This window comes from Schistocerca americana, chromosome X, assembly GCF_021461395.2.
Source record: "Schistocerca americana isolate TAMUIC-IGC-003095 chromosome X, iqSchAmer2.1, whole genome shotgun sequence".
Taxonomy (NCBI): domain Eukaryota; kingdom Metazoa; phylum Arthropoda; class Insecta; order Orthoptera; family Acrididae; genus Schistocerca; species Schistocerca americana.
This window is the reverse complement of record NC_060130.1, coordinates 482,363,317-482,388,056: the sequence shown is the minus strand read 5'-3', so window position 1 is coordinate 482,388,056 and position 24,740 is coordinate 482,363,317. Positions and strand designations below refer to the sequence as shown.

At 37.4% G+C, this 24,740-nt stretch overlaps 1 protein-coding gene across 1 annotated transcript in view; it reads right to left on the bottom strand.

Annotated features, from left to right (window-relative positions):
- The window catches only part of LOC124555630 (calcium-dependent secretion activator-like), a 1,496,314-nt gene that overhangs the window by 378,379 nt on the left and 1,093,195 nt on the right, over positions 1-24,740 (bottom strand). Inside the window, exon 21 of the mRNA XM_047129606.1 lies at positions 24,035-24,136. Coding sequence (XP_046985562.1) covers positions 24,035-24,136 — 102 coding nt within the window. The remainder of the gene's footprint in view (positions 1-24,034; positions 24,137-24,740) is intronic.

The window sequence follows — 24,740 nt, the reverse complement described above, 5'->3', positions numbered from 1 at the left end:
GAGCAGCGTGGATGGCAAAGTGGGCATACCCACAAGGGGGCTGGGGGGTGGGGGATGGGGGCACATCCCCCATATGTATCTGCCACTGGCAAGAACTGTAATACAAGGATACAAAGGATACCACCTAATGTGTGACAAAGCTTCTGCTATTTGCAATATACAATACTTATATGACTTTGTTAAGGACATCAGTTGTTAAATAACATAGTTCACAGCTAGTGCTGTGATTTATGTCTCATTAGCCTCATTTACCATGTAGAAGGGCAGTAAATATTGAATATATTAACCCTCCCTCCAGTTGTATGAGCCATTATGTCATCAAAATGGTGGTCATCAACCACACACCAAAATCCAATATAGTGTGCTAAAAAAATACCATAAAAACAGCTATTCTCATGATATCACACTCATTAGCTTCCTCAAATCACAAACTATCATCTTTTAACCTAATGTAGACCTTGTAGTTGAGACAGTTCAATTTGCCATCACAGCCTAAATTAAAAAAAAATAGTGTAGAATCAAAATAAATATTGTCAGTACTCTGTTCTCTCTCTTTTTGTGCATGTATAGGGTGACAATTATTGAACTATATGAGAAAAAACGTAAATTAGTTACAAAATAAGGCATGCACATAGTTTATTCAACATGTAAACATCACCACAGACATTCAGATTTAGGCTATGGCATATTCAGTATGCCTGCCAACATCGGCATGATATGGCTCTGACAAATAGCAAAGTTCTGCACGACCTGCTGAAGTTTCAGTATATTGATGCTGTCGATGACCTCCTGAATGGCTGTTTTCAGCTCAGCAATGGTTTCAGGGTTATTGATGGACACCCTATATTTAAGATAGCCCCACAAAAAGGAGTCACATGTGTTCAGATCCGGAGAACATGTGGGCCAATTGAGGCCCATGCCAGTGACCTCTGGGTACCCCAGAACCAGAATGCAGTCACCAAAGTGCTCCTCCAGGACATCAAACACTCTCCTACTTTGATGAGGTCAAGCTCTGTGTTGAATGAAACACATCTTGTCAAAATCAGGGTCACTTTGGATAATGGGGATGAAATCATCTACAAAACCTTCACGTACCATTACGTAGTTGCTGTGCCATCAAGGAATATCACACCAATTATTCCATGACTGGACATTGCACACCAGACATTGCTGGTGAAGAGACTTCTCAATCATGAAATGTGGATTCTCAGTCCCCCAAATGTGTCAATTTTGCTTATTGATGAACTCATCCAAGTGAAAGTGGGCTTCATCACTAAATCAAGCCATACAGTGCATATTAATTCCCATTAAGCCCCATGGTCAACCATGCAGTTTGAACGTCCTAACACAGTCTGTTCTGAAGTTATGATGATTTTATTTCATACAGTACAATAATTGTCGTCCTTTATGATCATGCACACAGTAAGATCAATGTTTCACAGATCAAAGCCAACATGCACTAGTGATAACCCACCAAAAAAGGAAGGGGAGGGGGGAATAAAGATATATATCATAAGACATCATTTAATATGCTGAAAAACAATGATAAATATACACTGATAGGAGTTGTTCTTAAATTCTTTTTTAATCACAACTGTTGACATATTCCTCCCAGAAGGTCCCTGTTTATGGAAATCGGTTGACTGGAGTGAAGTCTACTCACATGACTGATATGGTGCCAGTGAGCTGAAATCATCACCTAGTTGATGCTTCATTTAGACAGGAAATTAGATTGCTATCTGATAACACAATGTGTAAACTGTAAGATGGGTGTTGCAGTACCTCCCTGTAAAATGTAATACCTTGATGCAATAAGAAATTACACTATGGGATTGGAAAGTGTTGTGGAGCAGCCAAGATGTTCATTGCCATGCATTTCTAAGAAAGCAGTCACAAAACCATTCTTGCAGGCTGTCTTACTTGGAATTCCTGTGTTGAACTGAGAACAGAAATGGTAATGTGTGAGGTCCCTTGGTGCCTGAGTGCAGTTTCCCCTACACTTTACTGTGCTTTAAATGATACAAAAGACAAAATCTCTCTACCAAGGTACTCAAATGAATATTTTAGCCATTTACAGTCACCAGCTAAATGCAGAGATGCTGCAGTGTCATAACCCTTGCATGTCATGCTGTATGTCATTTATTGTCAAGGTTGTTATGGACCATGGATAATAATATGCAATATCTAGCATGTTGTTTCACTCACTGTAGTCTTCTCAATGTAGATTCCAATTATAATTAAGATTGTGAATAAACTGTCACATTCTTGGTGACTGAAGATTGACGATACAAAGTGTGTTGAAGCAAGCTGGGTTCTCTTATTTTCCCAACTGTCTCCTTAAATTCATTTTATTTTTGGTTTTGATTAATTACCATTAAAATACATAAGTGCAATCTGCATTTGCAAAAGAGAGAAACGTTGGCCCTCATTCTTAAGAAATATACCACCAGATCTAATTAGTGATTAGTTTTGCATATGTAATTAATTTCCTAATTTATTTTGACCATTCCTAGTTAATAATTTTGTTATAGGGTGCAATCAGTAATTGTTTTGGGACTTAGATTCTACAGTTGACTTATAAACAAATATAAATTCTATACTAATTATAAACATTTGGAAGAAGAACTACTAGGATTCTTAAAGCATTTATTTGGCTCTAGATGAGATTAGATTAGATTAGTACTTGTCCCATAGATCATGAATACGACACTTTGTAATGATGTGGAACGTGTCAGGTTAATAAAAGGTGTCCATACAAGATATTACATTACACAAAATACACTCCTGGAAATGGAAAAAAGAACACATTGACACCGGTGTGTCAGACCCACCATACTTGCTCCGGACACTGCGAGAGGGCTGTACAAGCAATGATCACACGCACGGCACAGCGGACACACCAGGAACCGTGGTGTTGGCCGTCGAATGGCGCTAGCTGCGCAGCATTTGTGCACCGCCGCCGTCAGTGTCAGCCAGTTTGCCGTGGCATGCGGAGGTCCATCGCAGTCTTTAACACTGGTAGCATGCCGCGACAGCGTGGACGTGAACCGTATGTGCAGTTGACGGACTATGAGCGAGGGCGTATAGTGGGCATGCGGGAGGCCGGGTGGATGTACCGCCGAATTGCTCAACACGTGGGGCGTGAGGTCTCCACAGTACATCGATGTTGTCGCCAGTGGTCGGCGGAAGGTGCACGTGCCCGTCGACCTGAGACCGGACCGCAGCGACGCACGGATGCACGCCAAGACCGTAGGATCTTACGCAGTGCCATAGGGGACCGCACCGCCACTTCCCAGCAAATTAGGGACACTGTTGCTCCTGGGGTATCGGTGAGGACCGTTCGCAACCGTCTCCATGAAGCTGGGCTATGGTCCCGCACACCATTAGGCCGTCTTCCGCTCACGCCCCAACATCGTGCAGCCCGCCTCCAGTGGTGTCGCGACAGGCGTGAATGGAGGGACGAATGGAGACGTGTCGTCTTCAGCGATGAGAGTCGCTTCTGCCTTGGTGCCAATAATGGTCGTATGCGTGTTTGGCACCGTGCAGGTGAGCGCCACAATCAGGACTGCATACGACCGAGGCACACAGGGCCAACACCCGGCATCATGGTGTGGGGAGCGATCTCCTACACTGGCCGTACACCACTGGTGATCGTCGAGGGAACACTGACTAGTGCACGGTACATCCAAACCGTCATCGAACCCATCGTTCTACCATTCCTAGACCGGCAAGGGAACTTGCTGTTCCAACAGGACAATGCACGTCCGCATGTATCCCGTGCCACCCAACGTGCTCTAGAAGGTGTAAGTCAACTACCCTGGCCAGCAAGATCTCCGGATCTGTCCCCCATTGAGCATGTTTGGGACTGGATGAAGCGTCGTCTCACGCGGTCTGCACGTCCAGCACGAACGCTGGTCCAACTGAGGCGCCAGGTGGAAATGGCATGGCAAGCCGTTCCACAGGACTACATCCAGCATCTCTACGATTGTCTCCATGGGAGAATAGCAGCCTGCATTGCTGCAAAAGGTGGATATACACTATACTAGTGCCGACATTGTGCATGCTCTGTTGCCTGTGTCTATGTGCCTGTGGTTCTGTCAGTGTGATCATGTGATGTATCTGACCCCAGGAATGTGTCAATAAAGTTTCCCCTTCCTGGGACAATGAATTCACGGTGTTCTTATTTCAATTTCCAGGAGTGTATTACATGACACTCAATATTTTTAATTTTTTTTTCTGTCAGACTTTTGATGCTATTAGGTAAGTGACCAAAGACTTTTGTGGCAGCATAATTTACCCCCTTCTGAGCCAAAGTTAGATTTAACCTTGAGTAGTGAATATCATCCTTTCTCCTAGTGTTGTAGCCATGTACACTGCTATAATTTTGAATTCGTTCAGATTGTTAATAACAAATTTCATAAGTGAATATATATATTGTGAGGCTACAGTGAAGTTCTCTAGCTCTTTAAATAAGTGTCTGCAGGATGATCTTGGATGAGCTCCAGCAATTATTCTGATTACACACTTTTGTGCAATGAATACTCTTTTACTCAATGATGAGTTACTTCAGAATATGATGCCATATGAAAGCAGAGAATGAAAATAGGTGTGGTAAGCTAATTTACTCAGATGTGTATCTCCAAAATTTGCAATGACCCTAATAGCATAAGTAGCTGAACTCAAACGTTTCAACAGATCCTCAGTGTGTTTTTTTCCAGTTCAACCCCTCATCAATGGATACACCTAGAAATTTTGAATATTCTACCTTAGCTACCAATTTCTGATTGAAGTCTATATATATTAATGGTGTCATTCCATTTACCGTGTGGAACTGTATATACTATGTTTTGTCAAAGTTTAATGAGAGCCCATTTGCAGAGAACCACTTAATGATTTTCTGAAAAACATCATTTACAATTTCATCAGTTAATTCCTGTCTGTTGGGTGTGATAGATCACAAAAAACCCCAACGGGTGACTTCCAGTTCCTCAGAGCATTTAATATTTCATTAGTGAAAGTATATATAGCATTTTCCGTTGAAAAACCCTTCTGGAAACCAAACTGACACTTTGTGAAACCTTTATTTTTACAAAAGTGTGAAGCTACTCTACAATACCTTACTTTTTCAAGAATTTTGGATAAGGCAGTCAGAAGAGAGATTGGACAGTAGTTGTTGACATCAGACGTATCCCCTTTTTTATGCAGTGGTTTAACAATGGCACACTTCAGTCTATCTGGGAAAATACCCTTCTTCAGAGAGCTATTACATATGTGGCTAAGAATCCCACTTATTTCTTGGTAACAAGGTTTTATTATCCTGCTGGAAATGCCATCAATTCCATGTGTGCTTTTATTCTTGAGAGAGTTTATTATCTTCCTAATTTCAGAAGGAGAGGTGGGTGGAATTTCAATTGTATCAAATGGTGTGCATAAGGCCTCTTCCATTAACTGCCTTGCTTCTTCTAATGAACATTTAGATCCTATTTTCTCTACAACATTTAAAAAATGATTATTCAAAATGTTTTCGACTTCCAGCTTGTTGTTTATCAAGTTTTCGTTCGCTTTGATGGTGATGCCGTCATCCTGTACTCTTGGTTGCCCTGTCTCCCTTGTAATAATATTCCAAATTGTTTTGATTTTGTTATCACAGGTATTAATCTCAGACATGATGCACATGCTTCTGGACTTTTTAATAACCTTTCTTAAAGTAGCACAGTAGTTTTTATAATATTTGGCTGTTTCTGGGTCATTACTCTTTCTTGTTGTTAGATACAGTTCCCTTCTGAGGTTACAAGATATTTTTATTCCTTTAGTAAGCCAAGGTTTTTGCATGGTTTCTTATAATCAGATTTAACTACTTTCTTGGGGAAACAGTTTTCAAATTCTGTTACAAGTGTATCATGAAATTAGTTATATTTTAAATTAGCATCGGGTTCCCTGTACACCTCATCCCAGTCTAATTGCTGAACGTTTTCTCTGAAATTTCTAATTGTTGAGTCATTAATTGAATGCATAACTTTGGAGGGTAATTTTGAATTAATCAGTGGAGCTATGTCATATACTGTAACTAGCTGAGCACCATGATCTGAAAGGCCATTCTCAACAGGACAAGAATTAATGTTTTTAAACCTACCTTGGTCTATAAAAGTGTTATCTATCAATGTGCTGCTGTACTTTACTACCTGAGTAGGAAAGTTAATGACAGATGACAAATTGAAAGAACCGAGAAAGACATCAAGGTCATTCTTCCTATTACACTCTTTCAGTGAATCAACATTGAAGTTCCCACAAATAATAATTTGCTTTTCCCTAGCTGACAGATAACATAACAAGGCATCCAAGTTTTACAGGAATAAATGAAAGTTTCCTGAAGGGGACCTATATACTGTTACAATTATGAAAGAGCCTTCCTTCAGTTTAAGTTGAGAAAGCCAGCCTTAATTAACTCCAAAACAATTACCAGGTTTGTCAAAGTATTGGTTGTATAGCTGTTAATTTCATTATTTAATCAATTAATTTGTCCAGAACTTTGTGGTAGAAGGAATTGCTAAAAATAAGGATTTTTTTGATAGATTCAGTTAACTGAATGAGTTATGTTTTAATTGTAATTTCTGTAACTTATACATCGAACAATGTATAGTTTCAGTACCTACTATGGTGAGAATATATAATGGCCCAATTTTTGGTCCAGAGACAGTTAGTCCATGGTTGATTTTCAGCCGGGAATTCTGTATCACTTAGCCTATCAATAATGCTTTAAATTAACAGTGGAATTAGTGTAACATAAATAGGCCATGTGTAAAAACAATGACAGTGTCTGTTCAATTTATTTGAGAAATAGTGAACAGTGTGGTTAGGTATTTACTGCTCACAGATGTTCAACAGTGAGCTATTGTAGCAGTATGCTGATGTTTGCCTGCAAACTATTAATGCGGCTTGTCAAAAGTTAACCAATAGTGAACTGGCCATATAACTGTGAAATGAAAATAAAGAACTGTGAAATGCAACTGTCTGCTGTATCACCATATTCAGTCTGCATATTCTAATGGATGATCATTGGAGTAGTGATGAATATATGAAAAGATTTGCATGGGAATGACTATCATCATGAGAAACTTCAATAGGTTTCGACTGGTGAGTACAACTTTATTTTCATTCTAAGGCAAGAATGTCACAAAGCACCGTAGCTGATGGCCATCCCATACACTGATATCAAGGAATTTGAAAATATGAGAAAGTGACAAAGTAATATAATGCATGAAACAAAGAGCATATTACAGTTCCTCTAATTGGAAACGGATAGAGGAGTGTCTGTCTGTTATATCTTAACATATGAATGAAGCTGCCAGAAACAGAGCACAGTCCAGCTAAAAAAGGATGTACTAAGGCACTTGCCTAAAGTAACTTACTGATAGTCTAACTGGTGATAAATGGATAGAGATTTAAAGAAAGTTTTTGTCCAGAATACATGTCCTTAGCCTTAGTCATTGTACAACCTGACTAAATAGTAAGAGGGGAAGAAGGAGCCACTGTCACTGCAAGATATGGACAAAGCAGAAGAAATATGGGAGCATAAAAGCTTGTCGTATCTAGATATATGTTTCAACTAGTTGGAGAAAGTAGCATGTTAAACACTCACAATATACGCTAGTTTACTTGGAAGAGAAATATGCTGGAAATTATCACTTGAAGGTCATGATTACTTAGCAACCTGTTATTATCAGTATTTGTTCATGCTGTAACATAATACTGACAGAGAAAATAAAATATATCTAAGAGTAAGGTTTGAAGTGTTGTCAAATTCAGTGAAATGCACTGCCCCTAATAGTGCAAACAAGCCTGTGGCAGTATATATATCCATACACATTAATATCAGCTGAAGGATTTCACACTTTATGGCAGCAGCTTTTAGATGCTGGTTCACAATTTAGATGGGTGGACATCACCAACATTTTGCCTTATTTTGCAACAGTGTCACACCACAATGAAAGACAGGGCAATGAAATACAGATGAATATGATACTTAGCATTGCCCAGCCTGAATGTGTGAATCCCTTCATGTACAACAGAGATCTGGACTGATCCACATTACAAGGTTGTAATTTATCTATTACTGTACACTTTGTTGAGTATTACTGGTCACTCAGAAATATGCTGTTGGTAACACACTACTCTGAGAAGAAATAACCTGGAGAAATTGTTAATAATCACGTCATCGGAACATTAATTTATGAAGAAATTGCCATATATTAATAAGATTTAATTTATATACATGTAGGGATCTGCAAACATTTCAGTATTAAGAATGCCTTACACATGTTTTGAATAAGTCCACAAACAAATTTTTTATGTTAATTATTTGAAACATGAGGCAACAATGATTTATTTCACAAATTATGATGCCAGAGAGGTTGCTTGTTCCATAAAGAAAAATGATGACATTGATTAGTAACATACTAATTTAAAACAAAGCTCAAGACAAGGTGAAATTGGCTTTTTAGAATGCTAGATTTAGCAGTTAAACAGTGAGATAAAGTCACAGAAATACTTGCAAGAAAGGGCCACTCTAAAAAATTTAATGGTTATGGCAAACACTGCAACATAATCATGAGATTTTTAGAGTCACTCAAAGATTCAGGAAAAGTGTTTCAGGCAATGAATATCTGACAATTCTACTTGTTTTGTTATCAGTGCTTGAAACAAAAATTCATTGCAATGAAGGGGCAGATTATACAGATGTAAGTTTCTGTAAATCTGAGTAGCTCCAGTTTTCTTGTTTATTACAAGCTGAATGTCCAGCAAATGCAATTTGTACTTAGTTGCATTTGATCAGTTTTAGTGTCACTGGGATTTAGAAATGTTACACAACATTGGTAGGAATGTAAATGATTGTAAATTGCAGTTCTCTGTGACAAGCCCCCAATTGTTCTTAACATGTATTAATGACTTGCCACTCTGTATTCATGAAGATGCAAAGCTAGTTCTTTTTGCTGATGATACAAGTATAGTAATCACACCCAAGAAGCAGGAATCAGCTGAGGAAAGTGCAAATAATGTCTTTCAGAAAATTATTAATTGGTTCTCTGGAAATGGACTCTCATTAAATTTTGAGTAAACACAGTTTATACAATTCTGTACAGTAAACGGCATAACACCATTGATAAATATAGACTATGAACAGAAGTCTGTTGCTAATGCAGAATACTCAAACTTTCTGGGTGTGTGCATTGATGAGAAATTAAATTGAAAGAAACACATTGATGATCTGCTGATATGGTTAGGTTCAGCTATTTATTCCATTAGGGTTATTACAAATTTTGGTGATAAACATATCAGTAAATTAGCCTACTATGCCTATTTTCATTCACTGTGTTCATATGGCATCATATTTTGGGCAATTTGTCATTAAGAGAGAAAGTATTCATTGCACAAAGGCGTGTAATCAGAATAATAGCTGGAGCCCACCCAAGATCACCTTGCAGACTTTTATTTAAGGAGCTTGGGATATTCACAGTACCTTTGCAATACATATATTCACTTATGAAATTTGTCATTAATAACCCATCCCAATTCAAAAATAACAGCAAAGAACATAGTTACAACACTAGAAGAAAGGATTATCCTCACTATTCTGAATTAAAAATCACTTGAGCACAGAAAGGGGTGAATTATGGTGCTACAAAAATCTTTGGTCATTTTCCAAATAGTATTAAAAGTCTGATAGATAGCCAGACAACATTTAATAGCAAATTAAAAGAAATTCTGAATGACAACTCCTTCTACTCAATAGATGAATTCTTAGATATGAAATAATAACCGCAAAAAAAAAAAAAAAAAATTGTGTTGTGTAAAGAAAACTTATGTCTCAATGACACATTCCACATCATTACAAAATGTCATATTCATGATCTATGGATCAAAGATTAATGTATGTAGAAGTAGAACAGCCACCAGAGAGTGCATTAGTGTTGTTTTTGTTTAGTACTGTTACCAGGCCTGGTAGGGTATACAAAGGTTATGTACAACATTAGATTCTGAGTGATCACTGTGAAGGACATGAAGATGCTGTGTAACCTATTGAGACAACATTATTAGTGGATGAAGTTTTACAAATATGGACTACCAGTTTGTTTCTCATTCATAAATTTCTCAGTTTTTCACTTTAAGAAAACAAAATGTCTGCAGAAGATACTTTTGGATTAATTTTAATGCTTCCTATATTTTCAGATATGTACTATGTTAGGAACATTTCTAAATTGGGATTAACACAAAGTTAGACATTCTTGGCTCTACAGGTTATGGGGTTGAAATATGTAATACTCCATTCATTTCATATGTTGAAATTGAAAAGAAATAATGGAAAATCTAATAATTCATTGTCAAAGAAAACACTATAAAACATAATAACACAACAGAAAAACAACCTAAATATACCATTTTCAGTTATTAAATTCCTGACTAAATAATTTCACTTGCAGAAGTCACACAAATATTGTCCTCTATCATAACTTGCACATTCAGTGTGCACCCCCATTTCCCACATTAGACACATTAACCAATTTATCCCTGCCTTGTCCTGTGAAAGTTTACCTGAGCAAAAGAGACTGTCAGCATCTTCATTAGTGGATACACTGTTGTCCAGAATGCTACTGATAGTGGACAAATGATCTCTCACACTACAAACATCATCCTAAGAATCAGATGATTCTTGGTTCCCAGGTTTTGGTGGCCTCTGCTTTTTTGTCTTCAGTTTATTTGTTGCTGTTGTCAATACTTCAGGAAACCTCTTGTGTGGAGATGAGGTTAGTACTGCTGAAGAATCTGATTTTCCTCCCATGGTGCCTGGCCTCTTCTTTATTTGTGGAATGGATGAGTTCTGCCAAAGTGTAATTTCCAATGTGGAGGAAGATGTTCCTGCCTCAACTTAGCCATTAACCCTTCCATTATTAGAAGCCACCACACTGCAGATGGTTCATTGACTGGATCATTGGGTAAATCCTCAATTATTCCTTCAATGTAGGCAATTATACGTGCATACATGACATTCCTGTCACCCTAGCTACTTCCATTGCCTGGCACTTAATGTAGGCCTTCCCAAAAATTTCAGTGATGTACATGTTTGTTATTGGATGTTCATTTTCCTTCATCCATATGCATACCTGCTCAGAGTAATAAGCTTTCAAAGGACTCATTAAAGTTCTACACAGTGGTTGCATCTAGTGGGAGGCATGAGGACACAGACACATGAAATTGACATGGTTTCTGTAAGTGAGGATTATAACGGCCATGTTATTGGACTGGCTGTAATGCCCATCCAGAATCAGAAGTCATTTCTGAAGCCAATACCCAGAAATAAAACAGGCCGTGACAGTACAGTACAAATATAAAATACTGGGGCACAAATGTGAAATACTAGTATTCTGTATTAGTGCCTCAGCTAGCTTGGAATTCAGAAACACAAATAAAATCAAAAATTAAATTTAAATTGGCAACAGATGCACCATCTTACAGCTTAATCTATTACCTACACGTCTGTTTAGAAAATATTTTAGTATCTTATATATTATGACAAGAATGAAACTGAAAACCACCAACCTGCAACAATTATTCTTCCTAAGGAAATTTGTTAAAATATCTTCACTCACTCACATGCAACCCAAAGCAGTCTGCAGTTGCTGAATGTTGTTCACAAGCAGCTCACCAGAGTACAGCACTTATAAGGTGCGAAACTGTAGTATTTCATATAAGTGCTCATATTCAACATCTCTACCTCTTCCTCTTTCTGACAGAGACTGAAAGGGGCCTTATTGTATGTCTCCATTTGGCTAGCTGGTCAAATCATGTAATATCCACATTTACTTTGTGTTCATATGTTACAGTTGTTCAGTGCTGGACTGCATGGGACCATGACAACAGGCACGCTCATTATGAAGGTTCCAGTCAACCACATCTGACCACCACAAATGACGATTACCGCATTGTGTACAAAGCACATTGCGACCCCTTCACATCTGTGTTTACTATCAGAGAACAAGTAATGGATTCTCTATAACATTATTTTCATCCTGCAGTACTGTTCAAAAATTAGCAGCAGCTGGACTTGGGAATTACTATTCAATCCATACTCTACTGTTAACACCACAACACAGATGGCTGTGCTTGGAATGGTTACAATACTGGGAAACATGGACTGCTGATGCATAGTATCAGATTGTGTTTCTGTAACAATCTCAGTTGTGAACTACCCCGGATTACCATTATGAATGAGTATGGTGGCAATCTGCAAAGATTTTCCATACTTCCAATGTTTTTGAGAGACACAGTAGCATTATACCTGGCATCATATGAGTATATAGGAAAATAGTTTCCCTAACAAGACATTGAAATACAATTGTAAGAAAATCATGGCTTACTAAAGGGATGAAAATATCCTGTAACCAGAAAAGAGAAATTTATCTAATAGCAAGAAAGAGTAACAACCCAAAAACTGCCAAATAGTATAAAAAGTATTGTACTACATTAAGGAAAGTTATTAAAAAGTCCAGAATTGAATGTATTATGTCTGAGATTAGCAGTTCTGATAATAAAACCAAAACAAATTGGAGTATTGCTGTAAAGGAAACACATCAACCAAAAGCACAGGAACACACTGTACTACCATCAAACTGATTGAAAAGTTTATTAACAAAAAGTCAGAATCAGAAAATATCTTTAATAATCATTTTCTACATGCTGTGAAGAAAATAGGGTTCAGACATTCATTAGAAAAGGCACAACTATATAGAGAATAGAAAATACCTATATAATTTGATAAAAGTGAAATTCTTCCTGTGTGTCTTTCCAAAATCAGGAAGATAATAAACAGATTCAAAATTTAAAGCTCCATGTAATTGATGGCATTTCCAGCAAAGTACTAAAAGCTTGTTGAAAGCAGATAGTAGGATTCTCAGCCATATATGTAATAGCTCACTTCAAAAAGGCATTTTTCCTCATAGATTGAAATGTGCTATTTATAAACCATTTCATAAAAAGGAGCATAAATCTGATGCTAAGAACTACTGCCCAGTGTTGTCTCTGACAGCCTTATCCAAAATTCTTGACTAAGTATTGTTTTCAAGAGTAGCTTCACACATTTGTAAAAATAAAGTACTAACAAAATGTAAGTTTGGTTTTCAGAAAGGCTTCTCAACAGAAAATGCTGTATATGATTTCACTGATAAAATATTATATACTGTGTGGAATTTTTTGGTGATCTCTCAAAGGCTGTTGATTGTGTCATTTTCTTCTAGATAAATTTATGATCCAATGCGTCTGAAATACTGATGGTATTACTTAGACATTATGTAATGAAATTCAAATTGCTGCTAAAGGAGTTCAGTGTTTTTATTGTGATAGATCCATTTTGGCTCAGTTGCCACCTTCAGACCATACAGTTGTTGCTGTCACTTTGTATTCTATTACAGCATAGTGAAGATTTAAGACTTTTATATTGTTAGCTGTTTTATGGTTTGTTGCTATTAATTGAGCTTTCATTAATTTTATAATTTGAAGTTTTATCATCAGATTTGACAGATTGACAGTTTTGACGGCTTATCATCTAGATAAGCTCAAGTACTGAGGTATGAGTGGGACGCTGCACAAATGGTTTAATTCAAAAGAAAGAAAATTTTATACTCCTCAAACAGTGTGACCAGTAACCTTAATAAATGGGAACGAAAATTTATAATAAATTAAAAAGGAACAAGTTAATGCAGATGAATTTTGATCCACTTAAAAAAAAGCTATATGAGGCACGTTATTTCTCAGTGGCTGAATTCATGCAGGATGAACTGGAAATTTGAGCTGGATACAATGTGTTATATAACCCAAAAAATATCATTATAGTGTTATTATTCATTTTAGTGCTCTTGTTTATTAGTGTAGAACTCATTTTAACCATATTATAAATTTTGACATGTCTCTTCTACGCAAACCGAATGGATTGCAAATGTATGTCACAAGGTGAATAAACCACAAATCCATATAGTATTAAAAGCCTGATAGATTGCAAGACAACATTTAATAGCAAATCAAAAGAAATTCTGAATGACAACTCCTTCTACTCAATAGACGAATTCATAGATATGAAGTAATAATAATAAAAAATAAAAAAATAATAATAATAAAAAAATAAAAAAATAAATAAATAAATAAAAATAAAAATATGTGTGTAAAGAAAACTTATGTCTAAATGACACGTTCCACATCATTAAAAAATGTCGTATTCATGATCTATGGAACAAAGATTAAGATATGTAGAGGTAGAACAACCACCAGAGTGTGTTAGTGTTGTTTTTGTTTAGTATTGTTACCAAGCCTGGTAGGGTATACAAGGGTTATGTACAGCATTAGATGCTGAGTGATCACTGTGAAGTACATGAAGATGCTGTGTAATCTATTGAGACAGCATTATTAGTGGGTGAAGTTTCACAAATATGGACTACCAGTTTGTTTCATCATAGTGTTATTATTCATTTTAGTGCTATTGTTTATTAGTGTAGAACTCATTTTAACAGTATTATAAATTTTGACGTGTCTCTTGTATGCAAACCAAATTTTCATTAAATTTTGGTAAAACACAGTACATACAGTTCTGTACAGTTAATGGCAGAACACCATTAACAAATGCAAACTTTGAACAGAAATCTGTAGCTAACGCAAAATATACAAAATTTTTGGGCATGTGTATTGATTTAACATTGAATTGGAACAAAGATATTGATGATCTGCTGAAACATTTGAGTTCAGATACTTGTGGTATTACAGTAATTGCAAATTTTGATGATAAGCCTAGCAGTGAATTAGCCTACTATGTTTATTTTCATTCATTGCTTTTGTATGGCATCACAATAGCATCAATAGTCTGAGAGATAGCCAATTAACATTTAAAAACACATTAAAAGAATTTCAGATGACAACTCCTTTTATTCAATAGATGAATTTTTAGATATAACTTAGAACTTTTGTAATTATACATAAAAAATTTGTGTCATGTAAAGAAACTTTTTGTTAAACTGATATGTTCCTCATCATTATGAAGTGTCATATTCATGATCTGTGGAACAAGTATTAAGCTGCTCTAACACAATCCAGTTACAAAAGTTTGAGCAAGCTTGCCTTAGGAGAGGATACAACAACTTTAAGACACCATTCCTAACCCAATTAATGCATCCATCTAGTTGAGGGGGATGTGGATGCAACCTCATAATCATAGGAGATGCCAAGTTCTTTGTAAATTTGGCTCAGTTTTGTTTCAGTGTCCCTTTCTGGGATCTTTACATTTTTTCAGTTAGTGCATGTTTTTGGGGCTGTCTAGAGAATCTCAGATTGACTAACCAGGCAAAAAGTGATTTCTCTGTCTTCTGTGTTGCTAGACCCTGAGCCAAGTGATACCCTATATATTAATGATATTGATTTGTATTTAAGTAAAATGCATGATGATGAAAGTTATGTATGATAAGGAACCTTATCTCTGAGAGTTGCAGAAGACATGATTCATGAGTCAAGGAAATTCTTAGAACATATTGTATATATGAGGTAATAATGCAGATCATGCTCCAAGAAACAGTAACATGTTGTATCACTTTCAGTTCAGCCATCATTGCAAAGGCCAGTAGATACCTAGTTTTTATCTCGAACCTTTAACTGATCCATATTTTTCTCTTATTTCTCGCAATGATGACACAACTGGATACTACCCTAGGTAAAACAATTGATTTAAACTAATCAGACTGTAGTTTCTTCAGATTCTGGGAATATGAGAATAAACACTAGGTAACAGATGTTGAGTTATGTTCACAAGAGGATAACAGTATCCCTATGCTACCTCTTTTGTCAACATTCTCTGTGTGTATATATTTTGTATGCTTGCTTGTACACAGCATGTTTGATTAAGTGTGAGCAAGCAAACCCCCAGCTTGCATACCTCTAACAGAAAGATGTTGTTGTTGTGGTCTTCAGTCCTGAGACTGGTTTGATGCAGCTCTCCATGCTACTCTATCCTGTGCAAGCTTCTTCATCTTCCGGTACTTATTGCAACCTACATCCTTCTGAATCTGCTTAGTGTTTTCATCTCTTAGTCTCCATCTACGAATTTTACCCTCCACGCTGCCCTCCAATGCTAAATTTGTGATCCCTTGATGCCTCAGAACATGTCCTACCAACCGGTCCCTTCTTCTTGTAAAGTTGTGCCACAAACTCCTCCTCTCCCCTATTCTATTCAATACCTCCTCATTAGTTACATGATTTACCCTTCTAATCTTCAGCATCCTTCTGTAGCATCACATTTTGAAAGCTTCTATTCTCTTCTTGTCCAAACTATTTATCGTCCATGTTTCACTTACATACATGGCTACACTCCATACAAATACTTTCAGAAACGACTTCCTGACACTTAAATCTATACTCAATTTAAACAAATTCCTGTTCTTCAGAAACGCTTTCCTTGCCATTGCCAGTCTACATTTTATATCCTCTCTACTTTGACCATCATCAGTTATTTTGCTTCCCAAATAGCAAAACTACTTTACAACTTTAAGTGTCTCAATTCCTAATCTAATTCCCTCAGCATCACCCGACTTAATTCGACTACACTCCATTATCCTTGAGCCGGCCGGAGTGGCTGGGCAGTTCTAGGCGCTACAGTCTGGAACAGAACGACCGCTACGGTCGCAGGTTTGAATCCTGCCTCGGGCATGGATGTGTGTAGTGTCCTTAGGTTAGTTAGGTTTAATTAGTTCTAAGTTCTAGGCGACTGATGGCCTCATAAGTTAAGTCGCATAGTGCTCAGGGCCATTATCCTTGTTCTACTTTTGTTGATGTTCATCTTATATCCTCCTTTCAAGACACTGTCCACTGCATTCAACTGCTCTTCCAAGTCCTTTGCTGTCTCTGACAGAATTACAATGTCATCGGTCAACCTAAAAGTTTTCATTTCTTCTCCATTGATTTTAATACCTCCTCCTAATTTTTCTTTTGTTTCCTTTACTGCTTGCTCAATATACAGATTGAATAACATCGGGGAGAGGCTACAACCCTGTCTCACTACCTTCCCAACCACTGCTTCCCTTTCAGGCCCCTCGACTCTTATAACTGCCATCTGGTTTCTGTACAAATTGTAAATAGTCTTTCGCTCCCTGTATTTTACCCCTGCCACCTGTAGAATTTGAAAGAGAGTATTCGAGTCAACATTGTCAAAAGCTTTCTCTAAGTCTACAAATGCAAGAAAAGCACGTTTGCCTTTCCTTAATCTTTCTTCTAATATAAGGCGTAATGTCAATATTGCCTCACGTGTTCCTACATTTCTGCGGAATCCAAGCTGATCTTCCCTGAGGTCAGCTTCTACCAGTTCTTCCATTCATCTGTAAAGAATTCGCATTAGTATTTTGCAGCTGTGACTTATTAAACTGATAGTTCAGTAATTTTCACATCTGTCAACACCTGCTTTCTTTGGGATTGGAATTATTATATTCTTCTTGAAGTCCGAGGGTATTTCACCTGTCTCATACATCTTGCTCACCAGATGGTAGAGTTTTGTCAGGACTGGCTCTCCCAGGGCTGTCAGTAGTTCTAATGGAATGTTGTCTACTCCCGGGGCCTTGTTTCGACTCAGGTCTTTCAGTGCTCTGTCAAACTCTTCACACAGTATTGTATCTCCCATTTCATCTTCATCTACATTCTCTTACATTTCCATAATATTATGCTCAAGTACATCACCCTTGCATCGACCCTCTATATACTCCTTCCACCTTTCTGCTTTCCCTTCTTTGCTTAGAACTGGGTTTCCATCTGAGCTCTTGATATTCATACAAGTGGTTCTCTTTTCTCCAAAGGTCTCTTTAATTTTTCTGTAAGCAGTATCTATCCTACCCCTAGTGACATAAGCGTCTACATCCTTACATTTGTCCTCTAGCCATCCCTGCTTAGCAGTTTTGCACTTCCTGTCGATCTCATTTTTGAGACGTTTGTATTCCTTTTTGGCTCCTTCATTTACTGCATTTTTATATTTTCTCCTTTCATCAATTAAATTCAATATTTCTTCTGTTACCCAAGGATTTCTACTAGCCCTCATCGTTTTACCTACTTGATCCTCTGGTGCCTTCACTACTTCATCCCTCAGAGCTACCCATTCTTCTTCTACTGTATTTCTTTCCCCCATTCCTGTCAATTGCTCACTTACGCTCTCCCTGAAACTCTCTACTACCTCTGGTGTAGTCAGTTTATCAAGGTCCCATCTCCTTAAATTCCCACCTTTTTGCAATTTATTCATATTTAATCTACAGTTCATAACCAATCGATTGTGGTCAGAGTCCACATCTGCCCCCCGAAATGTCTTACAATTTAAAACCTGGTTCCTAAATCTCTATCTTACCATTATATAAACTATCTGATACCTTTTAGTATCTCCAGGGTTCTTCCATGTATACAACCATCTTTCATGATTCTGAAACCAAGTGTTAGCTCTGTGCAAAATTCTACCAGATGGGTTCCTCTTTCATTACTTACCCCCAATCCATATTCACCTACTATGTTTCCTTCTCTCCCTTTTTGTACTGCCGAATTCGTCACCCATGACTATTAAATCTTTGTTTCCGTTCACTACCTGAATGTCCGCCCCAGTAGCTGAGTGGTCAGCGTGACGGATTGCCGTCCTCTGGGCCCGGGTTCGATTCCCGGCTGGGTCGGAGATTTTCTCCGCTCAGGGACTGGGTGTTGTGTTGTGTTCATCATCATTTCATCCCCATCCGGCGTGCAGGTCACCCAATGTGGCGCCGAATGTACTAAGACCTGCGATATGGCGGCCGGACCTGCCCCGCGAGGGGCCTCCCGGCCAATGACGCCAAACGCTCATTTCCACTACCTGAATAATTTCTTTTATCTCATCATACATTTCATCGATTTCTTCATCATCTGCAGAGCTAGTTGGCATATTGGGCTTCGTGTCTATCTTGGCCACAATAATGCGTTCACTATGCTGCTTCTAGTAGTTTACCCGCACTCCTGTTTTTTTATTCATTATTAAACCTACTCCTGCATTACCCCTAATTGATTTTGTATTTATAACCCTGTATTCACCTGATGAAAAGTCTTGTTCCTTCTGCCACTGAACTTCACTAATTCCCACTATATCTAACTTTAACCTATCCATTTCCTTTTTTAAATTTTCTAACCTACCTTCCCGATTAAGGAATCTGACATTCCACACTTCGATCCATAGAACACCAGTTTTCTTTCTCCTTATAACGAAGTCCTCCTGAGTAGTCCCTGCCCGGAGATCCAAATGGGGGCCTATTTTACCTCTGGAATATTTCACCCAAGAGAATGCCATCATCATTTAACCATACAGTAAAGCTGCATGCCCTCAGGAAAAATTACGGCTCTAGTTTCCCCTTGCTTTCAGCTGTTCGCAGTACCAGCACAGCAAGGCCATTTTTGTTAGTGTTACAAGGCCAGATCAGTCAATCATCCAGACTGTTGCCCCTGCAACTACTGAATAGGCTGCTGCCCCTATTCAGTAACAACATGTTTGTCTGGCCTCTCAACATATACCCCTCCAGTGTGGATGCACCAACGATACGGCCATCTGTATCGCTGAGGCACGCAAGCCTCCACACCAACGGCAAGGTCCATGGTTCATGGGAGAAAAGAAAGATATGAAAAATGAAAGAAGGAAAGACACACAAAATTTAGAAAGGTACGAGGGAGCCCAGAAAGTAACACACTGCATGTTTTTCTTCTCAGCTCAGATGTGAATCATTATGTATATATTATTTGAAGTCTTCTGAGTGAGTGTGCCAAGTTTCCATCACTTCTGACACATAGCGTAGCTGCAGGACAATTTCTAATTGGCATCTGTAGGTTAACATACATTACAAGCAATGTGCTGTCATTGAATTTCTCACTGCAAAGAAAGAAACTGTTGGACTGTTCACATGCCTGCACAAAGTCTATGGAGCATCTGCTGTGACAGAAGTACAGTTATTCACTGGGCACAGAGAGTGAGGTCATCAGAAGGCAGTTCGGCGGAGCTCCACGATTTGCAGCGGTCAGGGAGTCTATTCACGGCTGTCACATCTGACACACCTGACCTAGCCCCCTCAGACTTCCCCTTGTTTGGGCCATTAAAGGATGCCATTTGTGGAAGACAGTTTGAATATGATCAGGAAGTGATTCACACAGTGAAGCACTGACTCCACTACCAGGACAAGGATTGGTACTGGCAGGGCATACACGCCCTTGTTTCATGCTGGAGGAAGGCCATAGAACAGGATGGAGATTATGTGGAAAAATAGGGTGTGTACATGAAATACCATTCTCTGTGTGTGCAATTCTCATGATGTTCAATAAAGACCTGTTGAAGAAAAAAGATGTGGTGCATTACTTTATGGACAACCCTTGTAATTAAGGGGGAATTTTATGTGGATGTAATGTAAGAGGATGGAATGTGGTGGGAACAGGAGAAGAGGTAGAGACAAAAGTGGAGAACCCAGATTTTGAACTCAACAACATTTTGCTTACCACCATGCTGTGGTTATCCAGTAGACACTTTGACACAATTTTGCACCTGGCATTCATCCAGGCTAAAAGCTGGTTCATGATATGAAGAACATATTACACTGTAGAACTGCAGTTAAGCTGGTATTTAACATATCTGATATCACTAGAGGCTCTGCTTTAAGGCTGTATGGACTGCCAGTGATAGGCCTATAGCAGGAAGTGGTGCATGTATTAATGCGCAAGGACTTAGTGCAGCCTAAGTAAACAACAGAATATTGCTTTGGCTGGGATGCAAGATAGTTAAAGCCATGTATTAATGCGGCAGGACTTAGTGCAGCCTAAGTAAACAACAGAATATTGCTTTGGCTGGGATGCAAGATAGTTAAAGCCATTGTGGAAAATGTAGTTCATTTGTTGAAATGATGTATGGTACTGTACAACCATGACATATTTTTCAATCTGCTAACACCTGCACTGTATCTATCTCAAGACTATGCCCAGTCTACTCTACTTTCCAAATAAAAGGTTTACATTTCCTTTGGGACTTCCTACACTATTCTAGTCCAGCTGCATCTTCTTGTCCTCATATTTTTCTTCCAGTCTGCAATTATTTCTACCATTGTCCATCTACATCTACATCTACACGGATACCCCACAAATCACATTTAAGTGCCTGGCAGAGAGATCATCAAACCATCTTCACAATTCTCTGTTATCCCAAACTTGTGTAGTGCGTGGAAAGAACAAACACCTATATCTTTCCGTATAAGCTCTGATTTCCTTTATTTTATCATGGAGATCATTTCTCCCTGTGAAGTTTGGCATCAACAAAATATTTTCACATTCAGAGAAGAAATATGGTGATTGGAATTTTCTGAGAAGATTCTACCACAACAAAAATTGCCTTTGTTTTAATGATCTCCACTGCAAATCCCATATCATTTCAGTGACACTCTCTCCCATATTTTGAGATAATACAAAATGTGCTGCCCTTCTTTGAACTTTTTTGATGTGCTCTGTTAATCCTATCTGGCAATGATGTCACACTGTGCAGCAGTATTCTAAAAGAGGATGGACAAGCATAGTGTAGGCAGTCTCCTTAGTAGATCTGTTACATTTTCTAAGTGTCCTGCCAATAAAATGCAATCTTTGGTTAGCCTTCCCCCACAAGATTTTCTATGTGTTCCTTCCAATTTAAGTTGTACATAATTGTAATTCCCAGGTATTAAGTTGAACTTAAGGCCTGTAGATTTGCCTGTTTTATCATATAACTGAAGTTTAATGGATTCCTCTCAGTACTCACGTGGATGACCTCACACTTTTTGTTATTTAAGGTCAATTGCCAATTTTTGCACCATACAGATATCTTTACTAAATAGTTTTGCGATTTGTTTTAATCTTCTGATGTCTTCACTAGTTGGTAAACAACAGTGTCATTTGCGAACAACCGAAGTTGGCTGCTCAAATTATCTCCCTCATCATTTATATTGATAAGGAACAGCAAAGGGCTTATAACACTATCTTGGGGAATGCCAGAAATCACATCTATTTTACTCGATGACTTTCTGTCAATTACTGCAAACTGTGATCTCTTTGACAGGAAATCAATAATCCAGTCACATAACTGAGACAATATTCCATAAGCATGGAATAAGCCTTCCGAAAATCCAGAAATACGGAAGCTGAAATCCTTTGTCAATAGCCCTCAAAACTTTATGTGAGTAAAGAGCTAGTTGTGTTTCACAAGAACAAAGTTTTCTATTTCCATGTTGACAGTGTGTCAATAGACCATTTTCTTCAAGGTAATTCATAATGTTCTAACACAATATATGATCCAAAATCCTGATGCATATCCTTGTTAATGATATGGGCCTGTAGTTTTGTGGATTACTCCTGCTGCCTTTCTTGAATATTGGTGTGACCTGTGCATTTTTCCAGTCTTTGGGTATGGGTCTTTTGTCAAACCAAGGTTGTTTATGGTTGTTAAGTATGGAGCTATTGCACTGGCATACTCTGAAAGGAACCTAATTTATATACAGTCTGGACCAGAAGACTTGCTTTTATCAACTGATTTAAGTTGCTTCACTGGTCCTCTCACACACTCCTTACTTGCTGGATCAGAGCACTGGTTCCAATTGCTTCTGCTGCAACCAATTACATATTTTGCACTAACAAGATATTCTAGTTCTCTGAAGAAGGACTTTATCCATATGCTCATTTGATAAGTATACTTTTCTATGTCCTTGCATTCTGCCCATTATGTCCTTTGTTTGATTTGTATATATCTATGGGTTTTGATGTAGGCATACATGCAGATATATGTATTGGCCTACAGAGAGGCATTTGTTTAGCTGTAAATGAAATACTAGATTCTTTAACAACCAAGTGTCTATTCTCACACATTTGTTGACACATGTTAGGGAAACACAAACAAATAAAGGCTTATCTTCACAGGACAATAACACAAGGCAAAACATTACATTCTCTCCCTCACAATAGCAGAATTAGAAAAATTACAATCTGACATGTAATTCACAGATCTTTAGCTGCATACCTGGAAAAGAAATGATTACAGCAAATAATACTGTTGTGAGTATCTCACAACAAAATATTGAGGAAACCTGGATATTCTTCTCCACTTCAAGGTATTAAGTAAAGATAACACTGTAAAAATAAAACACTGTACATGGGTTTCAATAGACAATGATTTAAACAGGAATTAATGTAATCTATTATTTATCTCTGATTTTTACGTATTAAATCATATCTCGTAGGTGAATAACCTATACGCAATATATAATCTCTGGCTGTACAGTTATCAACAAAATTTGGCTTCTTCAAGTTTTTAATTAAACATGGAAAGAGAAAAATCTGATAAATGACTTGTGGCTTTTGTAACTTTCACAGCATTTCTGTGAAAAATCATATATGCCTATCTTCTCAGAAATTGAGCAGCTCATACTCATAATATTGCTCTTTTCTCTTCTATTAGCTAAGTAATTATCTCAGCCCTAATAGAACCTGTTGAGTAAATGATATGTATGTAGTCTTTTTGGCCATATGAACAGTTACATTAAATTTTTCACTTTCAAATTTTGTATTCAGTTTGAATAAATTGCAAGTGCATGTTTTAATTAAATACATCACACCATTATAGATTTCAAGAGAAAAATCTGATAGAAGACATTTAGTATCTGTATTGAGTGTAAAAATGTATAGTATATATTACTAATAACCATATGAGCTATTGTGGCAAAATATGTATCACTAATGCATACTATATGTGTAGAAATGGCTACATAGTAAATATTATGTCTTTCAAGACAAGTGAAAAGAGTTTAATTTGGTATGATAATCTAAGCAAAATAATGTTTTTCGTTTTTTGCTGTTTGCTGCAAACTAACATAATGAGTTGATAGTGTCATTAATTGTAAATGTGCTCATCATTTTAACTATTTTTTATTTACAAACGTCTACTATCTAAAATTACATTATGTACCTGAAGTTAGTAATTTGATTTTCCAGCAAAATTCTAAGTCTTTCTTTAATCTCCTGGAATTTCTCCTTTTCTTCATGGGTCACAGTTCCAACACCATCAGGTCTGAAACAGTAAACATCATTTTCTTTCCTTTTTACTTTGATTAGATTTAATGGCAAATGTTATACAAACATTACATGGTATTGCAGTAATTGTAGGTACTGATGATGTGTTTGTCTGTGTAATAGTGATCCAAAGAAGCAAAATAGAACAAAACTGAATGCACACATTCAAATTTCATGCAATGCAATTAGTTGAAAGATGCATCATACTTCCAAATATTCTTTGGTTTTTAACATAAATAAACATCAAGCTTTTCCAAGAGAATTTTCCCAACTTTTTATACTGTGTTCAATACACTATGTTCACAAACATAATACATGTCAACAGCTGGTGGGGTGCCTGGTAAACAAGAGTCTCTGCTGGATCAGTGGCAAAATGGTGCAACATGCAATATGGTACGTCATTGCAAAACAGAATGAAACAAAATGTGTGGATATGTTATGTTTAAAATAATGATTCTGAAATGAAAGACCAGTTCAGTTAAGTAACATAATTTAACTCTATATCACCAAATGTAATAATATCTCATAACATAAAACTAAGCTATTAAGCACACAACAGTCAACAACACATACATATCCTTAAGTTGGGCAAACCGGATAGC